The sequence below is a fragment of the Copidosoma floridanum genome, unplaced genomic scaffold, assembly GCF_036245765.1.
Source record: "Copidosoma floridanum isolate Cflo_tuat_1 unplaced genomic scaffold, Cflo_Japanese_pri ptg000007l, whole genome shotgun sequence".
In the NCBI taxonomy this organism is placed as follows: Eukaryota; Metazoa; Arthropoda; class Insecta; order Hymenoptera; family Encyrtidae; genus Copidosoma; species Copidosoma floridanum.
Genome location: NW_028321884.1, coordinates 8,502,959 through 8,530,146, shown reverse-complemented (window position 1 = coordinate 8,530,146; position 27,188 = coordinate 8,502,959). Strand labels below are relative to the sequence as shown.

General features: G+C 38.4%; 6 protein-coding genes across 12 annotated transcripts; 3 read left to right on the top strand and 3 right to left on the bottom strand.

Annotated features, from left to right (window-relative positions):
• Positions 1-63: 63 nt before the first annotated feature.
• Positions 64-6,260, bottom strand: LOC106647589 (hydroxyacylglutathione hydrolase, mitochondrial). Of its 3 annotated transcripts, none has more exons than XM_089588437.1 (5): positions 6,176-6,260; positions 1,171-1,280; positions 756-1,098; positions 578-681; positions 64-510 (listed from the first exon to the last, which is right to left on the bottom strand). In XM_089588437.1, exons 2-5 carry the CDS (start codon positions 1,216-1,218, stop codon positions 238-240), a joined length of 768 nt encoding a protein of 255 aa, XP_089444563.1. In that variant the 5' UTR covers positions 1,219-1,280; positions 6,176-6,260; the 3' UTR covers positions 64-237. The 3 variants fall into 3 exon arrangements, with proteins under 3 accessions (XP_089444563.1, XP_014219545.2, XP_014219544.2); XM_014364059.2 differs by lacking the exon at positions 6,176-6,260 and adding an exon at positions 1,567-1,692; XM_014364058.2 differs by lacking the exon at positions 6,176-6,260 and adding an exon at positions 1,402-1,558.
• Positions 1,685-3,975, top strand: LOC106647587 (ATP-dependent DNA helicase Q1). 2 transcript variants are annotated; one of them, XM_089588436.1, is made up of 4 exons: positions 1,685-1,705; positions 1,775-1,856; positions 1,978-2,869; positions 2,948-3,975. In XM_089588436.1, exons 2-4 carry the CDS (start codon positions 1,802-1,804, stop codon positions 3,795-3,797), a joined length of 1,797 nt encoding a protein of 598 aa, XP_089444562.1. In that variant the 5' UTR covers positions 1,685-1,705; positions 1,775-1,801; the 3' UTR covers positions 3,798-3,975. The 2 variants fall into 2 exon arrangements, with proteins under 2 accessions (XP_089444562.1, XP_014219540.2); XM_014364054.2 differs by lacking the exon at positions 1,685-1,705 and having other exon boundaries at positions 1,708-1,856.
• On the top strand, positions 4,457-10,277 carry TBC1D16 (TBC1 domain family member 16). Its single transcript, XM_014364053.2, has 8 exons — positions 4,457-4,783; positions 6,892-7,091; positions 7,264-7,748; positions 7,843-8,286; positions 8,372-8,714; positions 8,794-9,219; positions 9,306-9,599; positions 9,694-10,277. Exons 3-8 carry the CDS (start codon positions 7,301-7,303, stop codon positions 10,091-10,093), a joined length of 2,355 nt encoding a protein of 784 aa, XP_014219539.2. The 5' UTR covers positions 4,457-4,783; positions 6,892-7,091; positions 7,264-7,300; the 3' UTR covers positions 10,094-10,277.
• Positions 10,278-12,714: 2,437 nt separating this feature from the next.
• Positions 12,715-16,529, bottom strand: LOC106647588 (putative sodium-coupled neutral amino acid transporter 12). Of its 3 annotated transcripts, none has more exons than XM_014364057.2 (6): positions 16,205-16,529; positions 15,883-16,004; positions 15,675-15,804; positions 15,093-15,201; positions 14,839-15,014; positions 12,715-14,759 (listed from the first exon to the last, which is right to left on the bottom strand). In XM_014364057.2, exons 1-6 carry the CDS (start codon positions 16,238-16,240, stop codon positions 13,866-13,868), a joined length of 1,467 nt encoding a protein of 488 aa, XP_014219543.2. In that variant the 5' UTR covers positions 16,241-16,529; the 3' UTR covers positions 12,715-13,865. The 3 variants fall into 3 exon arrangements, with proteins under 3 accessions (XP_014219543.2, XP_089444657.1, XP_014219541.2); XM_089588531.1 differs by having other exon boundaries at positions 14,839-15,201; positions 16,205-16,356; positions 16,464-16,483; XM_014364055.2 differs by having other exon boundaries at positions 14,839-15,201.
• Positions 16,530-19,390: 2,861 nt separating this feature from the next.
• LOC106647550 (smad nuclear-interacting protein 1) lies at positions 19,391-21,271 on the top strand. Of its 2 annotated transcripts, none has more exons than XM_089588533.1 (3): positions 19,391-19,595; positions 19,689-20,124; positions 20,387-21,271. In XM_089588533.1, exons 2-3 carry the CDS (start codon positions 19,840-19,842, stop codon positions 20,966-20,968), a joined length of 867 nt encoding a protein of 288 aa, XP_089444659.1. In that variant the 5' UTR covers positions 19,391-19,595; positions 19,689-19,839; the 3' UTR covers positions 20,969-21,271. The 2 variants fall into 2 exon arrangements, with proteins under 2 accessions (XP_089444659.1, XP_089444658.1); XM_089588532.1 differs by having other exon boundaries at positions 19,676-20,124.
• A 1,292-nt stretch (positions 21,272-22,563) lies between these two features.
• On the bottom strand, positions 22,564-26,101 carry LOC106647549 (actin related protein 1). Its single transcript, XM_014363997.2, has 2 exons — positions 25,938-26,101; positions 22,564-23,930 (listed from the first exon to the last, which is right to left on the bottom strand). Exon 2 carries the CDS (start codon positions 23,908-23,910, stop codon positions 22,780-22,782), a length of 1,131 nt encoding a protein of 376 aa, XP_014219483.1. The 5' UTR covers positions 23,911-23,930; positions 25,938-26,101; the 3' UTR covers positions 22,564-22,779.
• Positions 26,102-27,188: the final 1,087 nt, after the last annotated feature.

Genomic DNA, 27,188 nt, shown 5'->3' with positions numbered 1-27,188 from the left:
CTAAAATTTATAATTCAGAATCACTTATTTGTTACCAGAATTATTAGGTAAATTAAAAATATATTGTTTGAAGATGAATAAATTTATATTTATTAAAGTCTGACTATTTAGACTTTACCTTTTGACAATAACTGTTGTAATATACAAATATTTCAGAGAATGTCATACCTTGATTTCTGCTGGAATGTTCATGCACGGTATAAAAGAAATCTTGCATACATAAATTTACGAACGTTTTCAAGCTTTGAAGACATCCTTTCTGGATCTCAAGCATCCCATAACTTCAACCGGATCACATTTTTCGGTGTACTCCTTGATTTCTGGCTCACAAACTCTCATAAATGGATTGAATAATTTTTCTTCGCAAATCGAACTAGGCACCGTTGGGAGATTATTCTGTCTTCTGCAACAAGCCCACTCGAATTTTTCCTTTGTAGCATTATTTTTTGGCTCTACTGTCAGAGCGAATTTAAGATTGTTGACGGTGTATTCATGACCACAATACACTTTCTGTAAAATAAAGATTTATAGAAACTCAACTTAATGGGCTAGTTTGAGAAATAATTAAATAGTTTACTGTTTCATCTGGAAGTTGAGCCAAAATTCCGTTGAGAGCTGTATGCATTTGCTTAGCAGTTCCCTCAAAAAATCTACCACATCCAGCACTGAACAAAGTATCACCTTAACAATAAAACAATTAATAAATATAGTTACTTGGTTGTTATATACAAAAATTGACATTGTTAAGCCAATACCAGTAAAAACAGCAGGCTGCGTTCCATTCTTTGTAACAAAGTAGCAAATATGTCCAAGAGTGTGACAGGGTGTAAACAAACACTCGATCTTCAGAGATCCCATATTAATCACACTTCCGTGCTCAACTTTACACGTCAATGAGTCAATCCTGTCATCTCCCCCAAAAACTTGCAAGCCAGGAACTTCACAGCATATTTGTTCATTTCCACCTGCGTGATCCCAATGATGGTGAGTAGTCAAAACTTTTGTCAATTTGCAGTCGCTCTCTTTAACAGCTCTAAGGATTTCGCTTGGATATACGGGATCAACAGCTGCTGCTTCTCTGGTATCCTCATCAATGATCTATATATGTGTGACATAAATACTGATTACTTCAAGCAGAAAAAATTCAATGAAAAACATCAAGAGACTTACGAGATACATGTAATTGTCTTGTAGTGCAGGTATTACTTGGACCTTCATTTTGTTGTGATCAACAGAAACAGAACTACTGTGGAAAGCTCTGGTAAATGGAATGTGTTTTGCTGCAAAGAAAACAAAAAATAAACTATACTGTTGAGCTAAACACTAATATCAACTTTTCAGTAAAGAAAAAAAAACACGTATTGTTTATAGATAACGAAAAGATGAAGGAGATCATTATACCATTATGGGAAATAGTAGCTAATCCGCGTTTTAGTAACGGCGGATAAAGGGACAGAGTCTTAAACATTTTACTAAATATTAACCTCAAAAGTAAACATAAAAATACACATGTCTCATAATTAACAAACAAATGAAAAACTCGTAGTTTTTTAAAAAAGTGCTTACTTCGGGAACAAAGTCCGAAATACGCCGATAAGTAAGATGCTGCAGCGTTATATTTTTTTGACGGATCATATGCGTTTTGCAGACGACAGACACCAACGTTTCTCTAACCTCTGCATACACATATACATAAGTACATGAGGTAAACGTAAACAGGGACGTCCGTTATAATATTTTTACAGTTTTATAACGAAAAAAGTTATTTTTTTAGTGTAAATGTGTGGTAACCCAAGATAACATGTATGCCGGAGGTTCTAAGGAAGTGATAGACGTCGATAGCGGTGATTATCAAGGTATATTTTTCAATTATCATCGTTTCGGCTTGAAAGACTCATAGGTTTTCTTAGCGACGAGTGATCGTTTATTAGAAAAAAAAAAAAAAAGAATCGTTAAAGTTTATTTTTGTTTTGACAGTCACTCAAGAAGACGAGATAGCAGCTATCGACTACGAGTTGAGGCAAATAGAAACTGAGCAACAAAAACTAGAAGATAGGAAAAAAGTTCTTCTCGATCGCAAGCAAAAATTGAAGGACGATGCGTTACTTCAAAAAAGTCTCAACTTGGCAAAGAAAAACTGGGATACCGAAGATTTTTCCTGGTCAAAGAATCTCAAGAAGGCGCTGACTGACGTATTTAAAATCAAAGAACTCAGACCCTTGCAGCTGCCAACTATGAATGCATACTTGTCAAATCAAGATGTGATTCTTGTGATGCCAACTGGTGGTGGCAAAAGTTTGTGCTACCAGCTTCCAGCTGTGATAAGTAAGGGAGTCACGATTGTGGTATCTCCTCTGGTAGCTCTGATGGAAGATCAGCTTCACGGTTTGCATAAGCTTAAGGTGAATGCAAAGATGTTGTGCGCGAAAGCTCCAAAGGAGGACGTTAAGGCTGTGATGACGGGATTAGTTGATAACAAGTCTGATCTGAAACTGGTATACGTGACTCCTGAATACATGGCCAAATCAAACAGATTCAGGAGTAAGTTACAAAAAGCTTTTGAAATGAAAAGGTTGGATAGATTTGCCATTGACGAGGTTCATTGCTGCAGCCAGTGGGGTCATGATTTCAGGCCAGATTATAAGTTTTTAGGCATTTTGAATTCCATGTTTCCCGGTATTCCTATCTTAGGCCTTACAGCAACAGCTCCTGCAAAAATCATTGTCGACGTCCAAAAAATGTTGGAAATTCAAGGTTGCCTTGTGCTCAGAGCATCTTTCAACAGACCCAATCTCTTCTACGAAGTACGTCGCAAACCCAATGACAAAGACACTTGCCTCCAAATGATCTCCAATCTTTTGAAACATAGGTTTGTTGATCAACAAAATTTGCTTTTCAGTGTTCTATGTCACTGATATGTTGAAAATTAACTAGTATATTCTTGCAGGTTCAACGGAAAATCTGGTATTATTTACACAACAACAATCAAAGAATCAGAACAGTTGACCACGGACTTGAGAGCCCAGGGACTGAAAGTCGGCTGCTACCACGCCATGCTAGAAGCGGACTACCGCACTAAGGTGTACTCAAAGTGGATATCCGGAGATTACCAAGCTGTGGTGGCAACCATAGCATTCGGCTTGGGCATCGACAAACCAGACGTACGTTTCGTTATCCACCACTGCCTCTCGAAATCCATGGAGAATTTTTACCAAGAGAGCGGCAGGGCCGGTCGGGATGGCAAAACATCAGTCTGTATTGTTCTCTACCGTCTGATGGATGTGTTCAAGCTCAGCACCATGGTGTTCCAAGATAAGGTGGGCCTGCAGAATCTCTACAAGATGCTCGGCTACTGTCTCGATCAGAGCTCCTGCAGGCGGAGTCTAATAGCTACGCACTTTGAGGAAACTTGGACGAAAGCTGATTGCAAGGAGATGTGCGACCACTGCAAAAAACCGAAAGAAAAGAAAACGCTGGACGTTGCACCCTACTGCCGATATATGTATCAGATAATAGCCAAGGCAGCGTCTAGCGATCAGCGACTGACGCCTCTCAAACTCATAGACTCCTGGTACAACAAAGGACCAACTAATCTGAGGGTGGACAGTGTTCCCACGCCAAAGTTCCCGCGAGAGGTCGGCGAAGCGATCGTTGGACATTTATTCATAAATGGATATCTGCAGGAAGATTTTCACTTTTCGACGTATTCCACATTGACTTACGTTAAGAGAGGGCCAAAAGCTGGACTTGCTCTGGCCAACGATCACAAAATTTTTATGGAAATGATTTCCGATTGAATAGTTGTTCGAGAGGATTTGTATATAATTGTAATGTAATGTTCCTACATTATTTTACGTATTATTTATTGTCGATCAAAGTACATTAACGATAGCAACGAACAATCAAGTTAGTATTTTTGTACAAATTGTCGAATTCGACGGACCAATAAATGTAATAAGTTGTTTTTTCATACAATTGAATGTTTTCATTAACGATATTCGCGCTAAATTCGAATCGCCGCTCTTGGCGCGCCTTCCTAAGAATTAATTTTTTTTGTTATCCAACTCTCAAAATTCTTTTTGATTTATCAGTTGAGTATATGAGCGGCATTAGCATAAATCATTACGGTAATCAATAAATTTGGGTAATAAAAAGAAGAAAAAAATATAGGCAAAAAAGCTTACTAGAGCGTGCTCGCAAAGCTCTCGAATTTCACCCCCGCGTTCACAGAGCATTCATACTGTATGAACGACGCGTATATCTGTGACGTTTCACTGCTGGAGGAGAAGTGGATCAATAAAAGAAGCGGGCGGTGGCAAAACCCACTTTGTGTACTACAATGTATAGGTACAGCATAGGTATATATTACACAGGGAGTAAAGTGGGACGCGTGTACGCGCGAGCGAGGGAGTATCCGATAGACAGGCTTGGTATATAGGTAGTAAAGTATACCTACGTACAACATCACGAGAGAGAACTTAGTCGTGCAGAGAGCAGCGGACGCGGGTGGTTTAGCGCGCTCCAGTGTCCGCGACGATATTGATTCTCTCTCCGCTGTGCTCCATAATGGAATAACTGTGTATACCACCTTATTGCGTCTAAACTATTGTTATTATTGTTGTTGTTGCTGATGTAAGGTATTATGCGCGTGAGAGAAAAAAAAATTTACACAAGTTTCTTACAAAAGATGATTTTGGTCGTGATAATGTCTGGTGCCGACCGGGGTGTTGAAGGTGTTTTGGAACGAAACCAAGAGGATGGAAGCACGAGTCTCAGATCTCAGGTGCATGGGTGATTCAATCCAATTTTTTTTGTCTCTTGTTCTTGTCTTGCCAACTTTTTTTTCGGCATCAATAATAAAATCTCAAAGTAGGATTCAAAAAGTAATTTGAACTTTTTTTGAGGATTATGATTTTTTTTTTCTTAATCAAAAAATTGACGAGATTTGCAAATGTAATTAAATTTTAATTGCTGTACATAATTATTTAAAAAGTAAACGGATGTATTGAACTTTTTAAATAATTTTCGTAACTATGAACATCCTTGTGAACTCATCGAGAGAGAAATGAAGCCACTGTCGCGTTAAATTTTAATTTCACGTCATTATCACATCAGCTGACGTGTGCTCTTATGAGAAATTCAATAATGCCATGTCAAAGGATTGGTGAGTTAAAACCGTAATTTGTTTGATAATAATTGTGTACAAGATACATCGTTATAAATCGTTATTCTGGATTTAATAATAATTGGTCTAAAAATCGTTAAGCGTTAAAAATATATACTACAATAATCAAAAGTACATCTAACGCAGCTAATCCTGCTAGGATTTACATTGAAATCTCTTATCTCAATCTTACGTACATTGAGGAAGTGCAAGGGTACTTCTATACATATTTTCGGAAAAACAGCGAAAATGTTTGTTTCATATTGAATTCGTTCAAATATCGGAAACGTTGAAAATTGTATCGCCATCCGATACTCAAAATTTATTTGATCACACAAACAGCGAAGTTAGCCAATCAAATAGGCGTGAATCGCAGTAAAGAAAAAAAAAAAAAAAAAAAAAAAAAAAAGTAAATTTTAGCGCATAAATAAAGTTGTTTATTATTTCTACCTTTAAATCTAGTTACGTATGAATGTACTACGCGCACGTGCTACGCTACGCTATATGTGTAATATGTATAAACAACTATAGCAAAAAAGCACATGTACAGATAGAGAGAGAGAGAAAAAAAAAGAGTCACCGAGCCGTGTAAAAAAGTCGTTCATAGATAATTTGCATGGAATCCTGGAAGAACGGAGAATAATTTTGTTTCCGCCGATTTCCCTGGTGAGTTTTACCAAAGTGGGTCGACTTCACGGGTGTGCCATACGATGTATCCGAATGAATATCCAATCTAATGGACTGAATCCCTGCACATATACATATATACGCTTCGAATCCCTAAAATCGGTATCATAGCATATACACGCGATGAAAAGTGTTTGTGGAAGGTGATTATTATTACTATATGTGTGAGAGCCGGAAACTCACCGGATACGATAAACCTCGTGTACACTACATGTATATACATTCAGAAAATTAAAGTAGACTCGGTCGCGTGCACTTGCAAAAATCAGAAGTGATACGTACTTATGCACACACCTGCTGTGTTTATAATATATATGCGCTCACCTGCAACTTGGAGTGTTGGTTTTCAGGTATACTGCATTCAAGAAGCGTAAGCTTAAGCTTATGGATTTAGGCTAATTAAGATAAGAAGTTGTTGGCGGGTGTACTTGTTCCCTTTTTTTCCCCTCTCCTTTCGTTTTTCATGGCTAACCATACGGTTTAGAGATATACACACTGTAGAGAAGAAAAAAAACGTTACCTTTACCCATGAGTGAGTATTTTTTTTTTTTTTTTTTTTTTTTTTTTTTTTTTTAATTCGGGGTTTTTTTCAATCGAGTTAGACTCATTGTTATCTTACAAAAAGGAGGAAATATTAACCAAATGTTTGTTTTGTTCCTTCATTTAAACACGAGATATTATCACCATGCCAGTGTAGTTTTTACACAACGATTCAAAAGAAAAAAAAATCGGCAAATCAAACGACAACGTGACATGGTCGAATAAAGCGTGATTCAAGCAGCGCGTTCGAGTGTCAGAGTGCAAGTTACATGGGAAATAACAGCGTGCGCGTCACTTTGTCACACATAATTGCCGATTTTCGCAATCTGCTTCAGCCTCTATAAATACAATTCGATCGTTAATTTCCGTGATTTCTCTCTCTCGCTCCTTCTTACATTCATATATATGTGTGTGTGTGTATACAACAATATAAAAGAAAACGTTAGCGCAATCGGCGCTCGTGTTTGCATGTAATCAATCGGCTGATTTATAACTTTCAGCGATGAGTATTAGCTGCAGTTACTCGATCGTCATCGTCTCGTGTCGTCGAGGCCGTGATAACAATAATAGCAACCGGAGCGCCGATTCGAATGGTAATCACGCGTTCATCGTGGAAAAACACAAAAAAGGCCCAAAAATGCAATCGTCTACCCAACTTTGCCAATCGACTTCCAATTGTTGAACGAGTATATAGTAACAGGTAACACACACGATTTTCTTTATATATAATGTCGCCTGAAACATCAAGACGTGTACAATGTAGATATATATATATATATATATTATCTTACTTGAATCACCCTTAAAAAAGAAAACAGTACTTAAGAATAAAAGAAAGAAAACTTTGTAGATCGTTATATATATTTATATAGTCATGCGATGGCTCGCAGGAGCTAATAGTAAACGACAATGGCGAGCAACGTCGGCCACGCGAGCGTGAAAAAGCCATCGTCGTCATCGTCGGCTCTGTTGACGCGCGAGTCCCGGTGCGAGCTGAGTTTCTGCGTGATGCCACTGCCGAGCATCATAAAGAAGGCGAGCAGTTACATATTGGGCGAGAGCTGCCGGGACACGTTGCGCGCCATGTACCAGGACGGCGAGACCCTGTTCTGCAAGAACAACGTGTGCGTCCATCCGCCGAGTTTGTTGCGCCAGCAGTGCGAGGTGATACACCACCCGGGATACATGACCGTCACTTGCCGGATCGACAAGCCAACGGGCGTGCCGACCCTCCACCTCAGCTGGATACCCAACACGACGCTGAGGAAACACCCGAGTACCCTTGAGAACGCGACAGTTCGGAAAATCGAGGCACCCCTCAGGGAGAACAGCGACGAGCCGCACAACGAGGAACCTGGTAGGTGCAAGGTTGTATGTTACTTTTCCTACCTTTTTTCCTTATCATCGCGTAATAAATGCACACGCCAACTTTGGCGTACATGTATTTAAAGCCAAAGGAAATATGCTGGACGACAAGATTATAGACGGCTGCCAGGAGGCGAAGGAGCCGATCAACTGCAAGGACTGCGAGCGCGTCTGTTCGGGCGGTGTCGCCCACAATTTACCATCGATGCTCATCCGCTCGACGAGTCCCGACCACGTCGCCAAACCACCCCCGGAAGCCGAGGTCGAGGACGCCCCGGTGACCAGTCAGCCGGAGAGCGGTGCCGACGCGAGTGTCCTCGGAATGGCCCCGGGGATAGCGAACGGTAACAGCGAGCCCAGCAGGAGGTTGATGCACCACGCGAGGTCCGACTCGACGGACTCGAATGGACTGCCCGGGAACGGTAGTGCAATAAGCGTCAAGCCATCGCAGGACGACACGACGAGCGTCAAGAGCCGTAGCATGTCGCTCACCTCCATGTGTAGTCTGTCGATTACCTTTACGAACGACGGTGAGCATGTGTCATACATATTATTTGATATTGGGATGAAATCGGACGATTGGAGTGACCAATAAATGTCGCGTCATTCCCGCAGAGGAGATCCCGACGTGGATGCGAACGCCGGAACTGCTGGCGCTGCAGCACAACCTGACATTTCCGGAGAGCGCGAGCGCATCCCCGGTAGCGGTGCGCCGGGCCCACCGGTGCCGGCGTTTCTCCGTCGATCTTGGACAGATGCGCTCCCTGCGGCTCTTCTTTTCCGATACCGAGTGCACCTCCGGCCAGCTGGTGGTGGCCAGTCGCGAGAGCCAGTACAAAATCCTGCACTTTCACCACGGCGGCCTCGATCGGCTCGCCGCTACCCTCCATCAGTGGCACCAGCTCCTCAATCCCGGCCTCAGCGTCGATCGCTCGGAGGACAACTTGCTGCCCTATCGGTACATGCTGATGACCCACCATCCTTACGTACATTGCCATGCATTCGATTTATCTAATACCGATCGTTGCGTGTTGCAGGCACTTTATGGTCTGTCGACCGGAGGTCGGGCGGGACGAGCTACACCCGGAGGAGGGCCAAGTGCCGATGATCACGTCGCTGGTTTGGAAGGACTTGCTGAACGAGCGGGGCCAGGTCGAGGACGACTTGACGCTGCGCAAGGGCGTCTTCTTTGGTGGGCTCGAGCCCGCGCTCCGCAAGATCGTCTGGCCGTTCCTGTTGCACTGCTACTCGTACCAGAGCTCGTACGACGACCGCGAGCAGATAGACGCGATTCGGAGACAGGAGTACCAGGAGATACGCAACCGCAGGGAGACCATGACGCCCGAGGAGGCAGACAGGTTTTGGCGGAGCGTCGTCGCAATCGTCGAGAAGGACGTCGTGAGGACGGACCGGGCCAACCCGTACTACGCAGGCGAGAACAACCCCAACATCGAGGTCATGAAGTGAGTCTTTTACTGGTACAACAGAACTCCTATACACAAATATAAATATAATACGTACCTATTAATTTTTTATTTTTCCCTTTGAGGAACATCTTGCTGAACTACGCGGTGTACAACGCGCGGTTGGGCTACACGCAAGGTATGTCGGATCTCCTGTCGCCGCTGCTTGCCGAGCTGGACGACGAGCAGGAGGCATTTTGGTGCTTCGCGGGCCTCATGCAAAGATCGGTGGCCGTTTGCACGCCAACGGACCTGGACATGGATCGCAACCTCTGCTACCTGAGGGAACTCCTGAGGATCATGCTGCCGAGCTTCTACGCGCACCTCGAGAGGCACGCCGACGCGCTCGAACTCCTCTTTTGCCATCGGTGGATACTCCTGTGAGTCCTTGATCATTTGCGAATGCATACCGCAACGATATAACATTATACATATCACGACGATGATTGTGATTTGGTTTGTTTACGGCATCAGTTGTCTGAAGCGAGAGTTTCCCATGGAGACAACGCTACAAATGTGGGAGGCCTGTTGGGTCAATTACTTGACGGACCATTTCCACCTGTTCCTCTGTCTGGCCATCATGTGCGTCTACGCCGACGACGTCATAGCCCAGGATTTGCGCACCGACGAGATGTTGCTGCACTTTAGTTCGCTGGCCATGTACATGGACGGTACGCTGATATTGCGCAAAGCTCGGGGATTGCTGCACCAGTTTCGCCAACTGGAGCGGCTACCTTGTACTTTAGCCGGCTTGTGCCGGCAGTGTGGACCCGGTATGTGGGACAATACTCACGACCCGGTGGTCGAGTGCGTCGGCCATTTGGACGACAAGTGCCCCCGGGCTGAGAACTACGGGAGACTCGGCCTCGAGTGAATCGGTTATTTTTAGGTGTATATATTTACGTGTGTGTGCGTGTACGTTGGTATTTGTATTCAGATCATCGATTAGTATGTATAAGCATCATTCCGATGGACTGCGGACGTAAAATATATGAAAAAATATATAAGGAATCATCGAATTGCAGAGACTGTGTGTTTTGTACAATTATTATTTATACTTTTTTCAGACGTAGCATACGCATAACCACTTTTTTTACTTACTATTGAAAAAAGTGATACTTTGTTTATTTTGATCTTTTTACGTGAATCATCGAGAATGATTATACTGTGTGGTTGTTTGGCGTCGCCGACAAAACATATATATTTTGTATAATACTGCCCTTTTTTTATTCGATTTTATTTAGTTTTATCAAGACGTAATACAACTCGAATCAAAATATTTCTACTAATTGAGTTATCGATCGTGAACTCGGCACTAGTTAATATCGAAGAATTTATAATAAAAGCACATTAGAACAAAAAGAGACAAAAATCACACTATAGGTACCTAAATAAAGAAAATAAAGAAAACGTTTTATAGTATTCAAAAAATCACTAATTATGTAAATACTTCGAAAACGCACTAAATAATTACATTATACGTTTACAATTACCTAAATACATATAAAAAAGTACAGGCTTCTTTGGGCGTTTGATATATCATAAGAATATAATTTTTTTTATAACTACTGCATTCATTAGAATGCAAGTAACTCTAAGTAAATCGATTCCAGAAAAGGTGTCACAATTTTCGTTGGTATCAATTCAGGCTCGCAATTTGATTATATAAAATAGAAAATAAAAATTTTACAGACTAAATTATAAATAAAAACCAGTAAAAAGTATTGAATATTGAAATTTCATTGAGAAAAATATATTTGTAGTACAATACAAGACTGATGTCAACAAAAATATATACATATTAAAAAAAAAGATCTGATAAATTTGGTCTGATCAACTAACCATGCAGGAGTTAAGTGTAATAAAAAATATTATGTATCTGTGTTGTATTAGGGTGCCTTTCGGTGAAGTCTTATAATCATATGACTTTGATATAAGACCCGGGTAGATTTGGCATTTTTTTTTAGATTTGTATCTTAACATGATCATCGCAGTATATATTTCTCGATACTTAATCTCGACGCCAAAAATGACTAAACTATTATTTGCGTACAAAATAATTATTATGATTTTTTTGAATCAAGAAACATTGGAAAAAACGTAATTTTCTGATGTCAAATTTGCAGCACTATTACTTTTTCTTCGTTAAAAAACAATTTTATCAATATTTTTGTATGAGAAAAACAGAGTTGTTGAAGTTAATGCTGTAAGATACACATTCAAAAATTATTAAAACATTTTTTCGAGTCTTATAATTTGTAAAATAAGACTCTGTATAAACGCACTCTCAATCTTCCTAATTATCAATGGAAATCATGCGAATACTCAATTAATTGAATAATTATTTATAAAATTATTTTAGAAAAATGTTCGTGTGACGTAATTGTAAAGTATAATTTGAACATAAATTAAAAAAAAAAAAAAGAAAGTACTTATATTTATGTAATGTAAGGTAAGTTGTATTGAGCAAAATTTCTGTGTGGAATAAAACTGCAAGCTTCAGCTCACTACAATGTACAAAAATTCGTTTTGTCGAGTAACTGGAAGTTTTCGGAGCTGGCATATACGACACAAAGTGCCAACAATTATTACAAAAGTGTACTGACGTTAAGAAGAAAATATTGATCAAATCCAGGGTGATGTAATATCGATGCATTATCAATGTTATAATTTAAATAAAAAAAAAATAAAAATTTAGCTCAATGTCATTGTCAATTGACTAAAAGGCACTATCGTCACTTTTAGCGTCGGCTACGAGTTTAATGACTTTTCGTGATTTTACTTTGCGTAGTTGATTCTGAGTGACCAAATTGCCTTATTAATATCACATTAAAATCCGTACAACTAATAAAATATTTTTGCTACGCAGCCACCGATACACTAAACAGTTTATAAATATTGATGTGGTTTTAAATCACCTACACCTGTATGTTTGTTCTGTTCTCATTATTATTTGGGAATGACAAAAAAAAAATAAAAAGAAGAAAAGAAAAAAACATTTGCGTACGTATAATTGTAAATAATCACCAAAGTTTCATATTAGATTATAACAAACCATAAAAAAATTTGTTAAAATTTTCTTCTTGACTATTTGTATTAAGAATTAAAGAATCATACCTACGTATAGTTGGGTTTTAAAATTTATGAAGAAAAAATAATATTGTACAATTAATATCGTATCTTTTCTGCTTGAAAATACTATGAAAATTAATTTAGTACATTGTACGATACGATACTAATACGAACCAATGAGTTTTTAACTACATAAGTTATATCATGAGATTTGAGGGTCTAGTTCACGAAAACTTATAAAAAATATGAAGCCGTACAGAAAGAATTCATTTGAAATTTTACTATTCGATTTCTCTACTGCTACCTTGACTTGTTGAAACATTTGGAGGAAATTCTATTGGTGTTGAAAGCCGTGAATGCTTTTTATTCCATGTACCTTATCAACTATGAAAATGGAGTATGAAAGGAAATATACACGAGTAATTCAGTCAAAATTAGTTCTTTATTTTACATAATACTCTCCTGTTTATCATACACCCCTACTTTTCCGTTCTTGTTTCGTTGTTAGAAAATATACATCTATTTGTTGTTGTGTAACTGTTTTTTCATATATGTATATATTAACAACTAACATAATAACACACGATTTTTTTTAGATAACAACAACGATATTATCTTATTTGCTTTTCACATTTAAAGTTGGGCTTGAAGTTAAGATTGAAAAATCGATTAAAACATTTTTGAGTATCAGAGAGCAACCCTCGAGTAGATGCGAACTGAGTGTACCCAAAGTTACGACTGTTTAAAGTCACAAAAAAAAAAAAAATGTCCATCGGCTATAATGTTGCATTCGAGCAGAAGAATTTTTTTTCCTATAAATTACATGAAGATAAAGTTGCACTTGGCACCATTTGTCCAAAAGATAACGTGTAGCGTGTAAGACGTGAACGACGAGGCAAAAATCATCGCTTCCGGATCATATTACTACGAAGAAATAGCCGATGGGTGGAGTGTCTCGACTACAAGGACAAGGACCATTTTTCAAAGCGCGAGTTCGAATCAGAGATTGGTTGCGTCATCATCATTATTGTTTATTGATCATCTCTTTTCTTCCACAGATCCCGATCCCATGACGCACCACTCGTTATTCACAAAAGAAACTATTGCCATTTCCCCGCGAGAGGTTTCGGCCGATCAGGGAATGTCCATTTAGGGTAGGTAGCTACAGCCCTAGGAACCGCATATTAATGCAAGTTATTGTCAATTGTTTTACTCTTCACATTGTCAAATCTATGTATTGTATGACATAAATCAAACATCAGTATCGTTATTTTTATGCGTTTGGTAACAGTTGGCACGTGACCTTGTTGCTATAGATGTACTATAAATCTTATTTGTACCCTTTCTTACTTTCAAAGGAACTAGTCTTATTATTGTTTTTAGTCTCATTCTCCCTGTACTTCCGTTGTATCACAGCAAACGTATTATATCCTTTACCTGTGAGATATCAGGGATAAGAATTTTGTTTCGCAAGTCTTTATCGCAAGCGGGGAATTATACATTCGATCATAATCATGTTAAATTTGTAATTCCTAAAAGATTTGAAAAGTTATATATGGATTTCAGTGATGACTTTACCAATATTCATGTACCTCTCCACCTCTTATACTTTGTTGTTTTTCAATGATATTTGTAGATACGAAAATCATGCAAACAAATGCCCAAAGAATAATAAATACCAGCCAAGCTGTGCTTTTGAATGGACTTGCTAATTCATTCTTTGCCGCTTGGCCTATAATTTCGGCTGTACTTTTTCTTGCATTATAAACTAATAACGTGGGTATCACATATTGTATACCTGCCCCCGCAAATGAGCCGGTTATACTTACAAGCACCGTCAGATTTTTCGTACTCATGGCAATCAAGTAAGGGGGTAGAACCGCTAAAAGGGGAAAAATTGCTTTGCGCAGACATATACAGTACGAGCTTTGGCTGTCATTTAAAAATAACGATTGTAAATTATTTCGCAGGGTTATGGCAATTATGGGAAAACTGGTGCTTAGCGTGAACACAGGAAAGAGAGCCAAAAAGTACTGGATTACAATTAAAACAATGTTATCATCGGTTCGGCAGCCCTTAGGGCCAAAGTCTAAGGTGTAGAGGTCATCCAACTGTTCAAAAGCAAATACGCCCGTGAGTGCCAGTAGTATGTAGAAAAATGAAATCAAAATGAAATCGTAACTGATAGATCTATTGAGTTTAGATTTGTCGGAAATCGGGGCTATAAGAGCTGGAAGAGAATGGTGGCACATAAACGAATATACACATACTCCAAAAAGTCCAGGCAGCCCAGCAGTATCGGCTTTAACAGGAGTTCCTTGTGGACCCTCGGCCAGGATTTTGCTGATTGCGTAAATAATCATTATTGAAAATGCCATCCAACGCATTAGCGATGTTAATACTTGCAAGTACTTAGTCTTTTGTACATTAAAAAATGCAAATGGACCAAGCATCATGATAAATACTGTCTGTAATTGTACAATTATCACGAATAATTTTGATTATTTACTATACTTAAATTTTATTAGTAATTTAAAAAAAACTTACTAAAAATATCCTATATGCATCTAGTCGATTAACTGTTAGTGATTCCCAACAGAGCTCTTGGTCCGGTATAGTTTCATTGCACGTAAAATTCTGAGGAATGTACGTGCAAGCGATGTCTGTCACCGATTTAGCAATGGCAGTACCATAAATACTGAGATCCCCATATAAGTAAACAGCTAAGCAAACGTAAAATAAGCTAACACCTAATTTGGAAAAAAATAAGGAGGCCATCTCGCCCATTTCTATTTTCTCACGAATGATATAAAAGTGATTCGGACGTTCAGAACGTTCTATTGGTACTAGTGGCGTATCTTCTGAATCTTCCGAAGTTGACGGTCTCGAATCTTCCAACGCCTGCATCGCCTGTGTATAATTAATAAAGTATGTAGCGTCTTCTAAAAATATTGTCGGAAAACTGTCTAATCTGAGATTAAGCTCGATACAGCAAACATAAAGGTATTATTACCATTTTTTATCCAAAATGTTGTTTTTTTTCTTTTTAAAGATATCTTGAAAAATATTTATTTGATTTAAAACTAGTATAGTATTTCTTTTTTATCCTCAACAAGCTTAATTACATATGATGTAGTTTTCCGAAAATATTTTCAAAACATGCAATATATCAATTTTATCAAATGCATTAATATTGCTGAAAATTGATTGAAGTTTAGGCTCAAAGTAATTAAAAAATGTGCAACTTTAAAGAAAATACATGCCTGCACCTGTAAAAATGCGCAAAATTTTTAATAGTACTAATAAAAATACAAAAAAAAAAAAAAAGAAGCAAATAAGCCAACTAAACAAAAAGCTTGTATTTTGTTTCAAGTTTTAATAACCTCGGACTCTGGTGCAGTGTGGGAGAGATCTTGTATGTCACCTACTCTTTGATACTTCTGAATATTTTTCCATGTCTTAATGGCGTTTGCTGAAGCTATACTTTCGATCACAAAAGTCACAGTGATAAAACTATAAAACAAAATTGATTACTTATATATAGGTAAGTGAATTGAATCACATAGGCAAAGATTGAAATAAATTATTTACCTTATAAATGCTAAAATCAAGACAACTACAAGACCCAGTAGCCATCCCGCTCGACCAAATACCGCTGGAAGTGCAAGTGCGCCAGTTCCAACAATGAGGTTGAAAACATAAACTAATCCAACCTAATGGTATTTTGAATACAAATTAACTTTTACAATTAAATGAAATAAAAAAAGCTATTCTTTATTATTGACCTAACAAGTTATAATATAGGTAAAGATGCAATGCTCCAAAATCTTGAAACAAAGCTGAGTTTTGGCACAAAGAAAAATTAGTATAAATACCTTACTAATGCATGTAACCAAAGGTAAGTTGTACGTACCCATATTGAATATTGTTCACCATTGATCTCGAGCATTTTTTCTAAATCAACTGCAGTAACTGCACTGCATAACGCACTATAAGTTTTACAACTGTCATCCACTTTTTCTTCCTTTGTTGCACTCTAAAGTGTCTGATATCCGTATAGTTTCACTGAGTAAGTACCATTTGTTTCGTGATAACAAATACTTTAATATTCTCACTGTGATAATCGTTCTTTCGATACATTTTTCATTTTAATATTTTTTTCTCTACTATACTACTGACTGTACAAGTCATTTAGACAATCTATATGTGTCTTTCTCTCCAGATTCCCCTTCCAACAGTTCCGACATTAGGATCAGCGCCATCTAGCGGTCGTGATTTTTTTGGCCAAAAATTGCTTCTGAAATTCTGAAGGAGAGCTTTAGGCAGCTTAGCCCTAGAGCCATTTAGTCACTTATAAACCAGCCGCAACTCTTGAAATAGATACAAAATAAATAATTAACGATGTTTTTGTGCTACTTGCGGCAAGTTTGCAGTGTATGTTTTATACGAATATCAACCTCATATATATTTATACTTTTGGGTAATAGATATAATTGTAAACTTGACGCAAACAAGGCAAACAACGTTAACTTTTTGTTTTATATTTATGAAATTAGTTGCGGCTGGTTTATAAGTAATTAAATGGCTCTAGGGCTAAGCTGCCTAAAGCTCTCTTTCAGAATTTCAGAAGCAATTTTTGGCCAAAAAAATCACTACCGCTAGATGGCGCTAATCCAAATGATTCTTACTACTTGTAGTAGAGCCATTTGATCAATTATAAACCAGCCGCAACTAATTTTGTAAATACAAAATAAAAAGATAACATTGTTTGTGCTACTTGCGGCGAGTTTGCAGTGTATGTTTTACACCAATATCGACCTCCCTTATATTTACACTTTCAGGTAATAGGTAAATTGTAAACTTGCCGCCAATAGTGCGAACAATGTTCACTTTTTATTTTGTATTTATCAAATTAGTTGCGGCTGATTTATAAATGATTAAATGGCTCTAGTATAAGTATAGTAATAATCATTTGGATCAGCGCCATCTAGCGGTAGTGATTTTTTTGGCCAAAAATTGCTTCTGAAATTCTGATGGAGAGCTTTAGGCAGCTTAGCCCTAGAGCCGTTTAGTCACTTATAAACCAGCCGCAGCTATTGAAATAGATACAAAATAAATAATTAACGTTGTTTGTGCTGTTTGCGGCAAGTTTACAATTCATCTATTACCCAAAAGTATAAATATATATGAGGTTGATATTCGTATAAAACATACACTGCAAACTTGCCGCAAGTAGCACAATTATCTTTAACTATTTATTTTGTATCTACGAAATTAGTTGCGGCTGGTTTATAATTGATTAAATGGCTCTACTATAAGTAGTTATAATCATTAGGATCAGCGCCATCTAGCGGTCGTGATTTTTTTGGCCAAAAATTGCTTCTGAAATTCTGAAGGAGAGCTTTAGGCAGCTTAGCCCTAGAGCCATTTAGTCACTTATAAACCAGCCGCAACTATTGAAATAGATACAAAATAAATAATTAACGTTGTTTGTGCTGTTTGCGGCAAGTTTACAATTTATCTATTACCCGAAAGTGTAAATATAAGAGAGGTCGATATTGGTGTAAAACATACACTGCAAACTTGCCGCAAATAGCACAATTATCTTTAACTATTTATTTTGTATCTACGAAATTAGTTGCGGCTGGTTTATAATTGATTAAATGGCTCTACTATAAGTAGTTATAATCATTAGGATCAGCGCCATCTAGCGGTCGTGATTTTTTTGGCCAAAAATTGCTTCTGAAATTCTGAAGGAGAGCTTTAGGCAGCTTAGCCCTAGAGCCATTTAGTCACTTATAAACCAGCCGCAACTCTTGAAATAGATACAAAATAAATAATTAACGATGTTTGTGCTACTTGCGGCAAGTGTGCAGTGTATGTTTTATACGAATATTAACCTCCTATATATGTATACTTTCGAGTAATAGATAAATTGTAAACTTGCCGCAAACAGCACAGAAAATGTTGAATTTTCATTTTGTATCTGTCAAATAAGTTGCGGCTGGTTTATAATTGACAACATGGCTCTAGGGCCTAAAATATCTAAAGCTTTCCTTCAGAATTTTAGGGCCACTTTTTAGTTTAGAAATCTGAAACGCTAAAACCAGCCGCAACTAGTTGTGTAGATAGAAAATAAAAAGTTGACATTGGCTGTGCTGTTTACGGCAAGCTTACAAATAATCTTTTGCCTGAAAATCGACCTCCTATAAGAATATTCATACTTTTGTATGAATAATAATTTATCAATTACATTGTAAAATTACGTGTGAAATGAAGAGTTAAAAGTAAAGTTTGAAATTATGTCATTGTTTACTGTCATTGAACATTTCGCATGTGTGCAATAAATTGATACAGGATTATACAGATACCTATTATTTTGCTGGGTGAGAAAGACGGATATTTGGTTTTGTTAGCATATTCCAGCGGTAATAATGCATATTTGGAATCTATGTTATATATTTATACAGCTTAAAATGTTTAAATATTAATCATGTGTGCCTATATTTACCAACTTATTTGTATAAATTGAACTTTATACAAAAACTCATGATACAATCATTGATTGTCTCAATCATTATTCTAAACGTTAGTGAAAAAGGCGGTTAAGGACGTATACTCAGCCTGCGGACTATGGGTGTATTCCGCAAATGCTGCCAGCAGTTAAGTTACGTAGGTCGTGGTAACGCCGCATGGTCGGGTAGCGCTAGCGTCAACCTGTACTAACTGTCGGTGGGTTCCGCATGTCAACAAACTTTGATATTTTTTACTGTTTTCGCTCCTATGCCATCTGATATTTCGGAGTTTGTTGACATGCGGAACCCACCGACAGTTAGTACAGGTTGACGCTAGCGCTGCCCGACCATGCGGCGTATACGTAACTTAACTGCTGGCAGCATTTGCGGAATACACCCAAAATTAATTATAAGCTGTATATATAGGTACTTGAGTAAATGAAATAGAATCCGTCTGCTTTGCAACTTGTGCTCGCGCTTTCGTGCACTCGTATATATATATATATATATATATATATATATATATATATATATATATATATATATAGGTGGACTTTCGTAGTAGCTGTAGTGTATGTGGTTGCAGTCTAGTAACGTTGTAATTGCAACCTGCAAGTTGCAAGCAGGTAGTATCGTTGTATGGTTGTAGGCCAGGGTTCAAGGACCCAGAGGCTTTAGAGTTATACTGGTAGATACCTACAGTGTTTAGTGTTAGGAAATTGTGAAGCATATTTTTATAAACGAACTGCTTTTTTTTCTTCAGAACGTTTGCTACTGATAAACTTAAAGGTGAACTCATATTTTGTTTCTAAATTTTCACTGGACCACTGTAGCTCGTATCTTACCTCATGTAATCAACTACTTACTAGTTATTTGTGCAAGACTCTGTCACAGTAATCATCGCACCTTCTTCAGTTGATGCATCAGTATAGCATAGTGACTTTGTTGACTGCTCTTAGAAAGGTTATAGAGAAAAGTTTTCATTCCATAAGAAAATAAAGGTTATAACACCACCCTTCCGTTGCGTCAAAAGATGTCTCGATCTCGTCACGACCGTCGTTCTCCGGAGCACCACAAGATCGAACGCAAGCGTAAACACAGCGACACCGAGGACCATCATCGAGGAGGTGGAGAAAGAGGAAGTGCTGGTAGCAGCAGCAGGTGGGACGAGAAACGCACCCAGCAGCGAAATGTCGAGAACAAGAGGCCCAAGGATCGCGAGGACGAAGATAAAAGACACAGACGTCATCAGCACGACGATGATGCTCCTGTGCCCAGACGAAGGGACAAGAACGACAAAAGGTCACGCTTCGAACAGGTTAGTGTTACCGATCGCCCTTGTGCACATAATGAGATTTCCTTGCTCCAAAACTCTTAAGAGGAATGAGATAATAGCATAAAGATTAATCCTTGGTTTCTCACGAATGACCCCTCTCAACGGATATTTTGTTACTAAAATAGAGCGTTAAGATTAATCTGTGATATTATTAGATTTCAGTGTATTCCATAAATATATTTATGAACTTTACAACAATAGAAACTCTTTTTGTTGTAGTAGATGAATATCTATTATGTTTCAGCCATTCCTAAAAAAAGAAGACAACGAACCATCACCAGAATGGGGAAAAGCCAGGGTCAAAAAAGAGGGCAAGGCTAAAATAGAAAAAGACAAGCCAAATTTTCAGACTTCTGGCAAATTAACGGAAGATACTAATACCGTTAACGGAATTGTGATAAAGTACTCGGAGCCACAGGAAGCTCGTAAACCAAAGCGCAGGTGGCGTTTGTATCCATTCAAGGGAGAAGAAGCTCTACCAGTGCTCTACATTCACAGACAGTCTGCTTATTTGATTGGTAGGGATCGGAAAATTGCAGATCTTCCAATTGATCATCCTTCTTGTTCCAAGCAGCATGCAGCATTGCAGTATCGTTTAGTGACTTTCAAGAGAGAAAATGGATCAGAAGGTAAACGCATTAGACCTTACCTGATTGACTTGGAGTCTGCTAATGGAACTTATGTTAACAATGTGAAATTGGAACCTAAAAGATATCATGAACTTATGGAGCGTGATGTTATTAAGTTTGGATTTAGTTCTAGGGAGTACGTTGTTTTGCATGAACAAAGTAAAGATGAAGATCTGGATGATGATTTTCGTGATTAAACGCGTGTATGACGTACAAATCTGTGGGTGTATGTTAAAATCTGTAATATATTTATATTAAGTATTGTAAATTAAGAATGTACATGAATTAAAAACTATTTTAGCAACGATTTATTTTCTATTAGAGTTAAAAATCATATTACTACCTCATGTGTTGTAAAATACAAATATTCGCATTGATTTTACACAAAACAACTTTCTCTTAGGGTATTCAAAACCTCAACTTTTTTTTGTAAATATTAACTAATGACTTGAACCAGAAACTACTTTTTGTAACAAACTGATCATAATAAACTTGTTCTTCGAAAATATGAATCTAGTTCTATTACACTTATTTATAGGTTTTCTATCTTAAGTTCAATGTTGTGTGAATACTTTAGTTGATAAACTTTGATTAACAAAATGCAGTTATATAAATAAGTACTTCATTTGGAAATCATTTTGATTTCTCGCAACTGTTGAGCGCAAACATTTACAGCTGTTGGTAAAGTAGATTTGTTTAACCAGATAACCATTGTATGGCAATTGTGTATCCTACATTACCACCTTTTTTTCAAATCAAACATCGATGAGAATATCCCCCGCGGGTTACATGAATTAAAGAATAAGTATTCAGATTTCTTAATAGTAACAAACAAAAAAAAACTAAGAAACCAAGGAACATAAAAGAAAACGAAGCTCAAAACATTATTTCATTAGGAGTTGAAAAATTTAGTCCTGACGTGAAGAGTAAAAAATAAAGAACTACAAAATTTTGTAATACTGAAACTTTTACTTACCCACATTATTTTATTTTATTACAATATTTTAAAAATTTTGGCATTTTCTGATATACTAGACTGCATGAAACATCATTACATTAAACTTATTCTCTAAGATGCTATCTTGAAACTGCAATATGTAAGTTAATCGTGAAATGAAGTATTCAGAACAAAAACACATTTTTTTATGTTGATATAAAAAAATCTTATGTACATATAAAATTCGATACAAGTATTAAATTTTATATGCACATAATCATTGTAATTTATTAGAAAAATTTGATAACTCATATTTAAAAATTATCGTCACGAAAAATTCACAAGCATTTTAACTTTAAAATTAAATTATTCCAATAAATACTTGGTTACAACTGTTTTTCAATCGATGATTCAAACTAAATAAATGTATTTCAATCGATGACCAACTAAAAAGATGTATATACAGGAATAAATCGTTTTTACATGGAAATTTTTTTTGAATTGTTTATAATAATAATAATAATAGTACTTGTCAAAATATTCATAGCAAATTATTTTAATCATGGTATTATCTTTGTGTAAGCGAGTTTTTCTTTTATCAAACAGCGGGACGAAGTCTTCTCATATGCATGTATACTTTCTCCAAGGTTCATTCAATTCAACACTTGTCCTCCTATAAGTGTATGCTTTTGTGGTACACGAGCCAAGGGCTTTTAATAATTTTTACTTTTTTTTTTTTTCCTATCTTACTAGAGGCCAGTTTTGCCATCGCACGAAGGAATGGAGATGAGACTAAATATATATATATTTATATATATCATATGATGCAAGTATCGCATAAAAAACGACGACGAATGCAAAAATAATGGCTTGTGAGCCTGTTGTTTATTTAATACGCATTCCTTAATATCGCACTCGACGTACGAATCAGCAATAAAAAAATGATAAATCATTAATTTGTATTTTCTCGTATTTCTTAAGACAAGACTAGCCGGCCGCGGGGTATGTTGTTGATTTGGTGGCGTCGTTGCTGGAGTTGGAGCAGTCGTCAGCAACATCGTCAGCGGCAGCTTAGAAGCATTTCCTGTGGACGATTGATGGGCCCGACTCGTCGTACTCCTGCTTGGAGATCCACATCTGTTGGAAGGTGGAGAGAGAGGCGAGGATCGAGCCACCGATCCAGACAGAGTACTTCCTTTCTGGGGGCGCGATGATCTTGATTTTCATGGTCGAGGGCGCTAAGGCTGTGATCTCCTTTTGCATCCTGTCAGCGATACCTGGATACATGGTGGTACCTCCCGAGAGTACAGTGTTGGCGTATAAGTCCTTACGGATATCGACGTCGCACTTCATGATCGAGTTGTAAGTGGTCTCGTGAATTCCGCAGGCTTCCATACCCAGGAACGAAGGCTGGAAGAGGGCCTCGGGACAACGGAAACGCTCGTTGCCGATGGTGATGACCTGACCGTCGGGAAGTTCGTAGCTCTTCTCGAGGCTCGACGAGCTGGCAGCGGTGGCCATTTCTTGCTCGAAATCGAGGGCGACGTAGCAAAGCTTTTCTTTGATGTCACGAACGATTTCACGCTCGGCGGTCGTCGTGAAGGAGTAACCACGCTCGGTAAGAATCTTCATGAGGTAATCGGTGAGATCACGGCCGGCAAGATCGAGACGCAGGATAGCGTGGGGCAGGGCATAACCCTCGTAGATGGGCACGGTGTGGGAAACGCCGTCACCGCTGTCGAGTACGATACCGGTGGTACGACCGGAGGCGTACAGCGAGAGAACTGCCTGGATGGCTACGTACATGGCGGGCGTGTTGAACGTCTCGAACATGATTTGCGTCATCTTCTCGCGATTGGCCTTGGGGTTGAGAGGAGCCTCGGTCAGGAGGACTGGGTGCTCTTCGGGAGCAACTCGGAGTTCATTGTAGAATGTGTGATGCCAGATTTTTTCCATGTCATCCCAGTTGGTGACGATACCGTGCTCGATCGGGTACTTCAGCGTGAGGATACCACGCTTGGACTGAGCTTCGTCACCAACATAAGAGTCCTTTTGGCCCATACCGACCATGACACCCTGGTGACGTGGCCTTCCGACGATCGAAGGGAAGACGGCACGTGGTGCGTCGTCACCGGCAAAACCAGCTTTGCACATGCCGGAGCCATTGTCAACTACGAGCGCAGCAACTTCTTCGTCGCACATTGTGCTTTTGTGTTTTTAAGCTGTAACAGAAAGTTTTTTTTTTTAGATGCAAGTACTATAACCAATTATTAATTGAAATTTTGTATTAGAAAATTGATTGTTATTTGCTACAATGATTCAAGACATGGTATATGCAACACTATTGACAGTATTTGTCAAAAAAATAATCATTATGTTATTGAAATTTTATAATGACTAACTGTGCAAGCGGAAGTGAGTATCATCAAACGTATCATTTAGTCGTACAGTAACAAAAAAATTACTTGAAAAGATTGCAGATGAGTCATACATTACTTGATAACTCAAATGGCTGATAAGAATTCTATTAAATATTTTATACTCTGCCAACAACTCGTTAACAAAATATATAAAGAATGTACGAGTATTAAGATAAAAATATCGATGATTCAATAGGTTCACAACGCCGAACAATTTTTCTTGGCAATGTAATACTTTAAATACGTCTCTACATATGTGTATATCACATATAATTTCATTATTTTACATATACAGACATGACTCAGGGAAACTGGAAAACCCTTCGGAAGTGATTTGTTTCTCTAAGTATTTATTCACAGCCGTAAGAGAAGATTGAATTGAATTGACTTGACCAACACATATAAACGTGTCTTGTTTCAAAATGGCCAACCGACACTTTATAGCTCGCAGCAACCACCGACTACGTAGCCGTTCTACAAATTCTGCAATGAATTGTGCGAATTTCGAAAGTCGGAACGAAGGCAAAGAAGAAGAGCAGAGAAAAATTTAACAGCATTACCAGAAGAGATGGAAGTTTCTAGACGCGTCCCTTTCACCGTGTACTATGCGATGATATTACCAATTTTTGTATTACTTATATATTATACCGACAGCGGCAGCGAGGAGAGCGAGTATTAGTACGCAATTGTATATCTATATGTACATGAGCCAACCGCACCCTGCCCCGCCCAGCCCCGGCGTCCAACGGTCGATATAGCCGGCTTGCTTGCGCGCGCGCGCCCTCATATCTACTTCTCTTTTTGCCTACGTCGTGTTATTACTATGTCGGTTCCAGGGTTTTTCACGCCCGGAAGTCCAGCGACAAAGGAGCGGTGCGTTGGCTGCAGCAGACCCCCTGGAGGCTTGTTCTCGCATATTTTTATTTGATATCGTTGGCATGGCAGTGTAAGAAAAATTTGCCAAACGATTGTGTCGGGAGTAGCCAAGCTGGCAGTTTAATTTCTTGGAATTTTTGCAGAGTTCCAGCGACAGCGCAATTATTACCGTGATATTTGGGTTTTTCGTCACGAATGAAAATCAATGAAACCGCAAACTCGTGTTAATCGGCTTATAAAACTCGCGATGAAATCTCGTTATCAAAAAAGGAATTGGAGAAATAATCGACGAGTCACCGTGACGTTAAAATTGAACACAGAATTACTAATTCCGGGCGAACCTCGCATTTATTTGTTTTTTTTCGAGAAAAAGCCGTGCAACACGCACGAGGAAGCAGCAGCCTGCAGGCGGTCGTACAGAAAATGGAAGCTCGCTTGACTCGCGAGGTGCGCCGCAGAGCGAGAAACGCCGGCGTCTCTCGTGTCCTGCCATGTTCGAATTCAAAACTTGGTCGTTTCTCATATCACTGGTATGTGCCGACAACATGAAAAAAAGCATGGACGCTACAGTTTTTTTAAGGAAAAAAAAAAAAAAAAAAGAAAAAAAAAACACGAGGTCTACACTGCCATGACCGAAACGGGGTTTTGGACATATCCTTCGCCCACACAGCCATTTTGCACAAACGCGCACTCTCAAGGGGTAACACCACAGCTCCTTTGGCATTGAGCGATGCCTGTGTATGCGAGAATATGCTAAACACTGGACAAAAACTGCTCTTTTTTTCCTTGTCGTACAAATGAAAATCGAAAAGGACACAAGATGACTTTCCACACACACATTGCCGAGGCAAATCACTTGACGATCGCTTCCGGAAAAACGAGGGAATAAATTGGTGAAAAAAAAAAAAAAACTCGTTGAGAGAGAAAACTTACTCTTTAAGAACGGAATAAAATAACTCGTGAGAACTGCAGGCACGCAGATAACAGATTATACAGAGGCACGAACGGGCACTGTTGAACAACTGGTATTGCTGCTTATCTGCAGAGATAGTACACAAGCACCGGCGACGAACGGCACGAGAATGCTGGATGGCGGCCGGGCGGCTTCGTGTTATACTCTCCCGCAAGGAGGAGAGGGTCTCTCCCCCCTCTCCGAAGCCAAGCAGCTATGCGCCAATAAGGATAGGACAGCCTCGACCAATCCCGGCGCTCTTCACCATATATGGAAGTGTTCTCGCAGTAGAGCTGTGTGCCGCCGAGCCGGCCCGGGAGGGGAAGCCAGACTCACTATGCCCCCCCCCCCCGCCCGCCCGTCGCATATTCATGCATGCATCACGAGAGAGTGATGATTCTTCCGTAATACGCTGTGTGTACTTATGTGGGTACGATAATTCAACTTTACGTGGAAAAAAACGCGCCTTTCACCCAACGTGACTAGAGTTATTTCGGCGTATTTGATGGACTCGTTGATTATCATGTACATACCATACAATATCATAAGGTATTTTTCTTTAGATGATAAGTACACGCAAATAAAAATTTTAAGTAAATAGTACTTAAGTACTGAATCAAATTTTTACGAACGGTTTGTCGAATAGAATTATGTACATAGGTATATTCCCGCGTTACGCGACGTTCGAGTTATTTCGTTGCTACACTTTGTGTGCGACGAACGAAATTTTAACGAGGTATTTGTCAATGGATTTCAAAACTATTTTATCACTATTCGTTTCTCTTATCGATGAGTTATGCCTACTTTTCTTTCGTTGTCTCGTGCTTATGAAAGCATAAAATATTTCCAAGTAGTTTCATGTACGCGATAATGTTTCGGTATACTTGTATTTTAAACAAATTTTAACGTACTTTTCTTAGTCCTTTTCAATTATTTATATTGATTTTTAAATTAAATGCGTTAACAGAACTCGTTTCATTTTTCGCAAACTAGATCCTTTGGATTTAATTTGTGTTCAATTTTATTTCAACAAATATTTTCAGTACAATTGAATTGAAAAAATACAAACTTAACAGCAGTGAAGTAAGTATTGTCTTAAAACACTTTTTTTTTTTTTTTTTTTTTTAATTAATAATGTACTCTTATGCAGGCTTGAACACAATTATTGTATAGATTTCTGAACAATTAAAAAAAAATACTTTTTTCCAGAATAACGTGCATCGTTTTTGATT

Bases quoted from the DNA above. Each gene is read 5' to 3' on its own strand.
- LOC106647589 (XM_014364058.2), bottom strand. From the start codon at position 1,468: ATGTTTAAGACTCTGTCCCTTTATCCGCCGTTACTAAAACGCGGATTA. The intron at 1,281-1,401 runs GTATAATGATCT...TTTTCTTTGCAG, and splicing joins AGCTACTATTTCCCATAATG to CAAAACACATTCCATTTACC. The intron at 511-577 runs GTAAACTATTTA...TTTATTTTACAG, and splicing joins CTCAACTTCCAGATGAAACA to AAAGTGTATTGTGGTCATGA.
- LOC106647587 (XM_089588436.1), top strand. From the start codon at position 1,802: ATGTATGCCGGAGGTTCTAAGGAAGTGATAGACGTCGATAGCGGTGAT. The intron at 1,857-1,977 runs GTATATTTTTCA...TTGTTTTGACAG, and splicing joins CGATAGCGGTGATTATCAAG to TCACTCAAGAAGACGAGATA. The intron at 2,870-2,947 runs GTTTGTTGATCA...ATATTCTTGCAG, and splicing joins TCCAATCTTTTGAAACATAG to GTTCAACGGAAAATCTGGTA.
- TBC1D16 (XM_014364053.2), top strand. From the start codon at position 7,301: ATGGCGAGCAACGTCGGCCACGCGAGCGTGAAAAAGCCATCGTCGTCA. The intron at 8,287-8,371 runs GTGAGCATGTGT...TCATTCCCGCAG, and splicing joins GATTACCTTTACGAACGACG to AGGAGATCCCGACGTGGATG. The intron at 9,600-9,693 runs GTGAGTCCTTGA...TTACGGCATCAG, and splicing joins TGCCATCGGTGGATACTCCT to TTGTCTGAAGCGAGAGTTTC.
- LOC106647588 (XM_014364055.2), bottom strand. From the start codon at position 16,240: ATGCTCGAGATCAATGGTGAACAATATTCAATATGG. The intron at 16,005-16,204 runs GTACGTACAACT...AAATACCATTAG, and splicing joins GTGAACAATATTCAATATGG to GTTGGATTAGTTTATGTTTT. The intron at 15,202-15,674 runs GTTATTAAAACT...AATTATACACAG, and splicing joins ACACTGCACCAGAGTCCGAG to GCGATGCAGGCGTTGGAAGA.
- LOC106647550 (XM_089588533.1), top strand. From the start codon at position 19,840: ATGTCTCGATCTCGTCACGACCGTCGTTCTCCGGAGCACCACAAGATC. The intron at 20,125-20,386 runs GTTAGTGTTACC...ATTATGTTTCAG, and splicing joins AAAGGTCACGCTTCGAACAG to CCATTCCTAAAAAAAGAAGA.
- LOC106647549 (XM_014363997.2), bottom strand. From the start codon at position 23,910: ATGTGCGACGAAGAAGTTGCTGCGCTCGTAGTTGACAATGGCTCCGGC.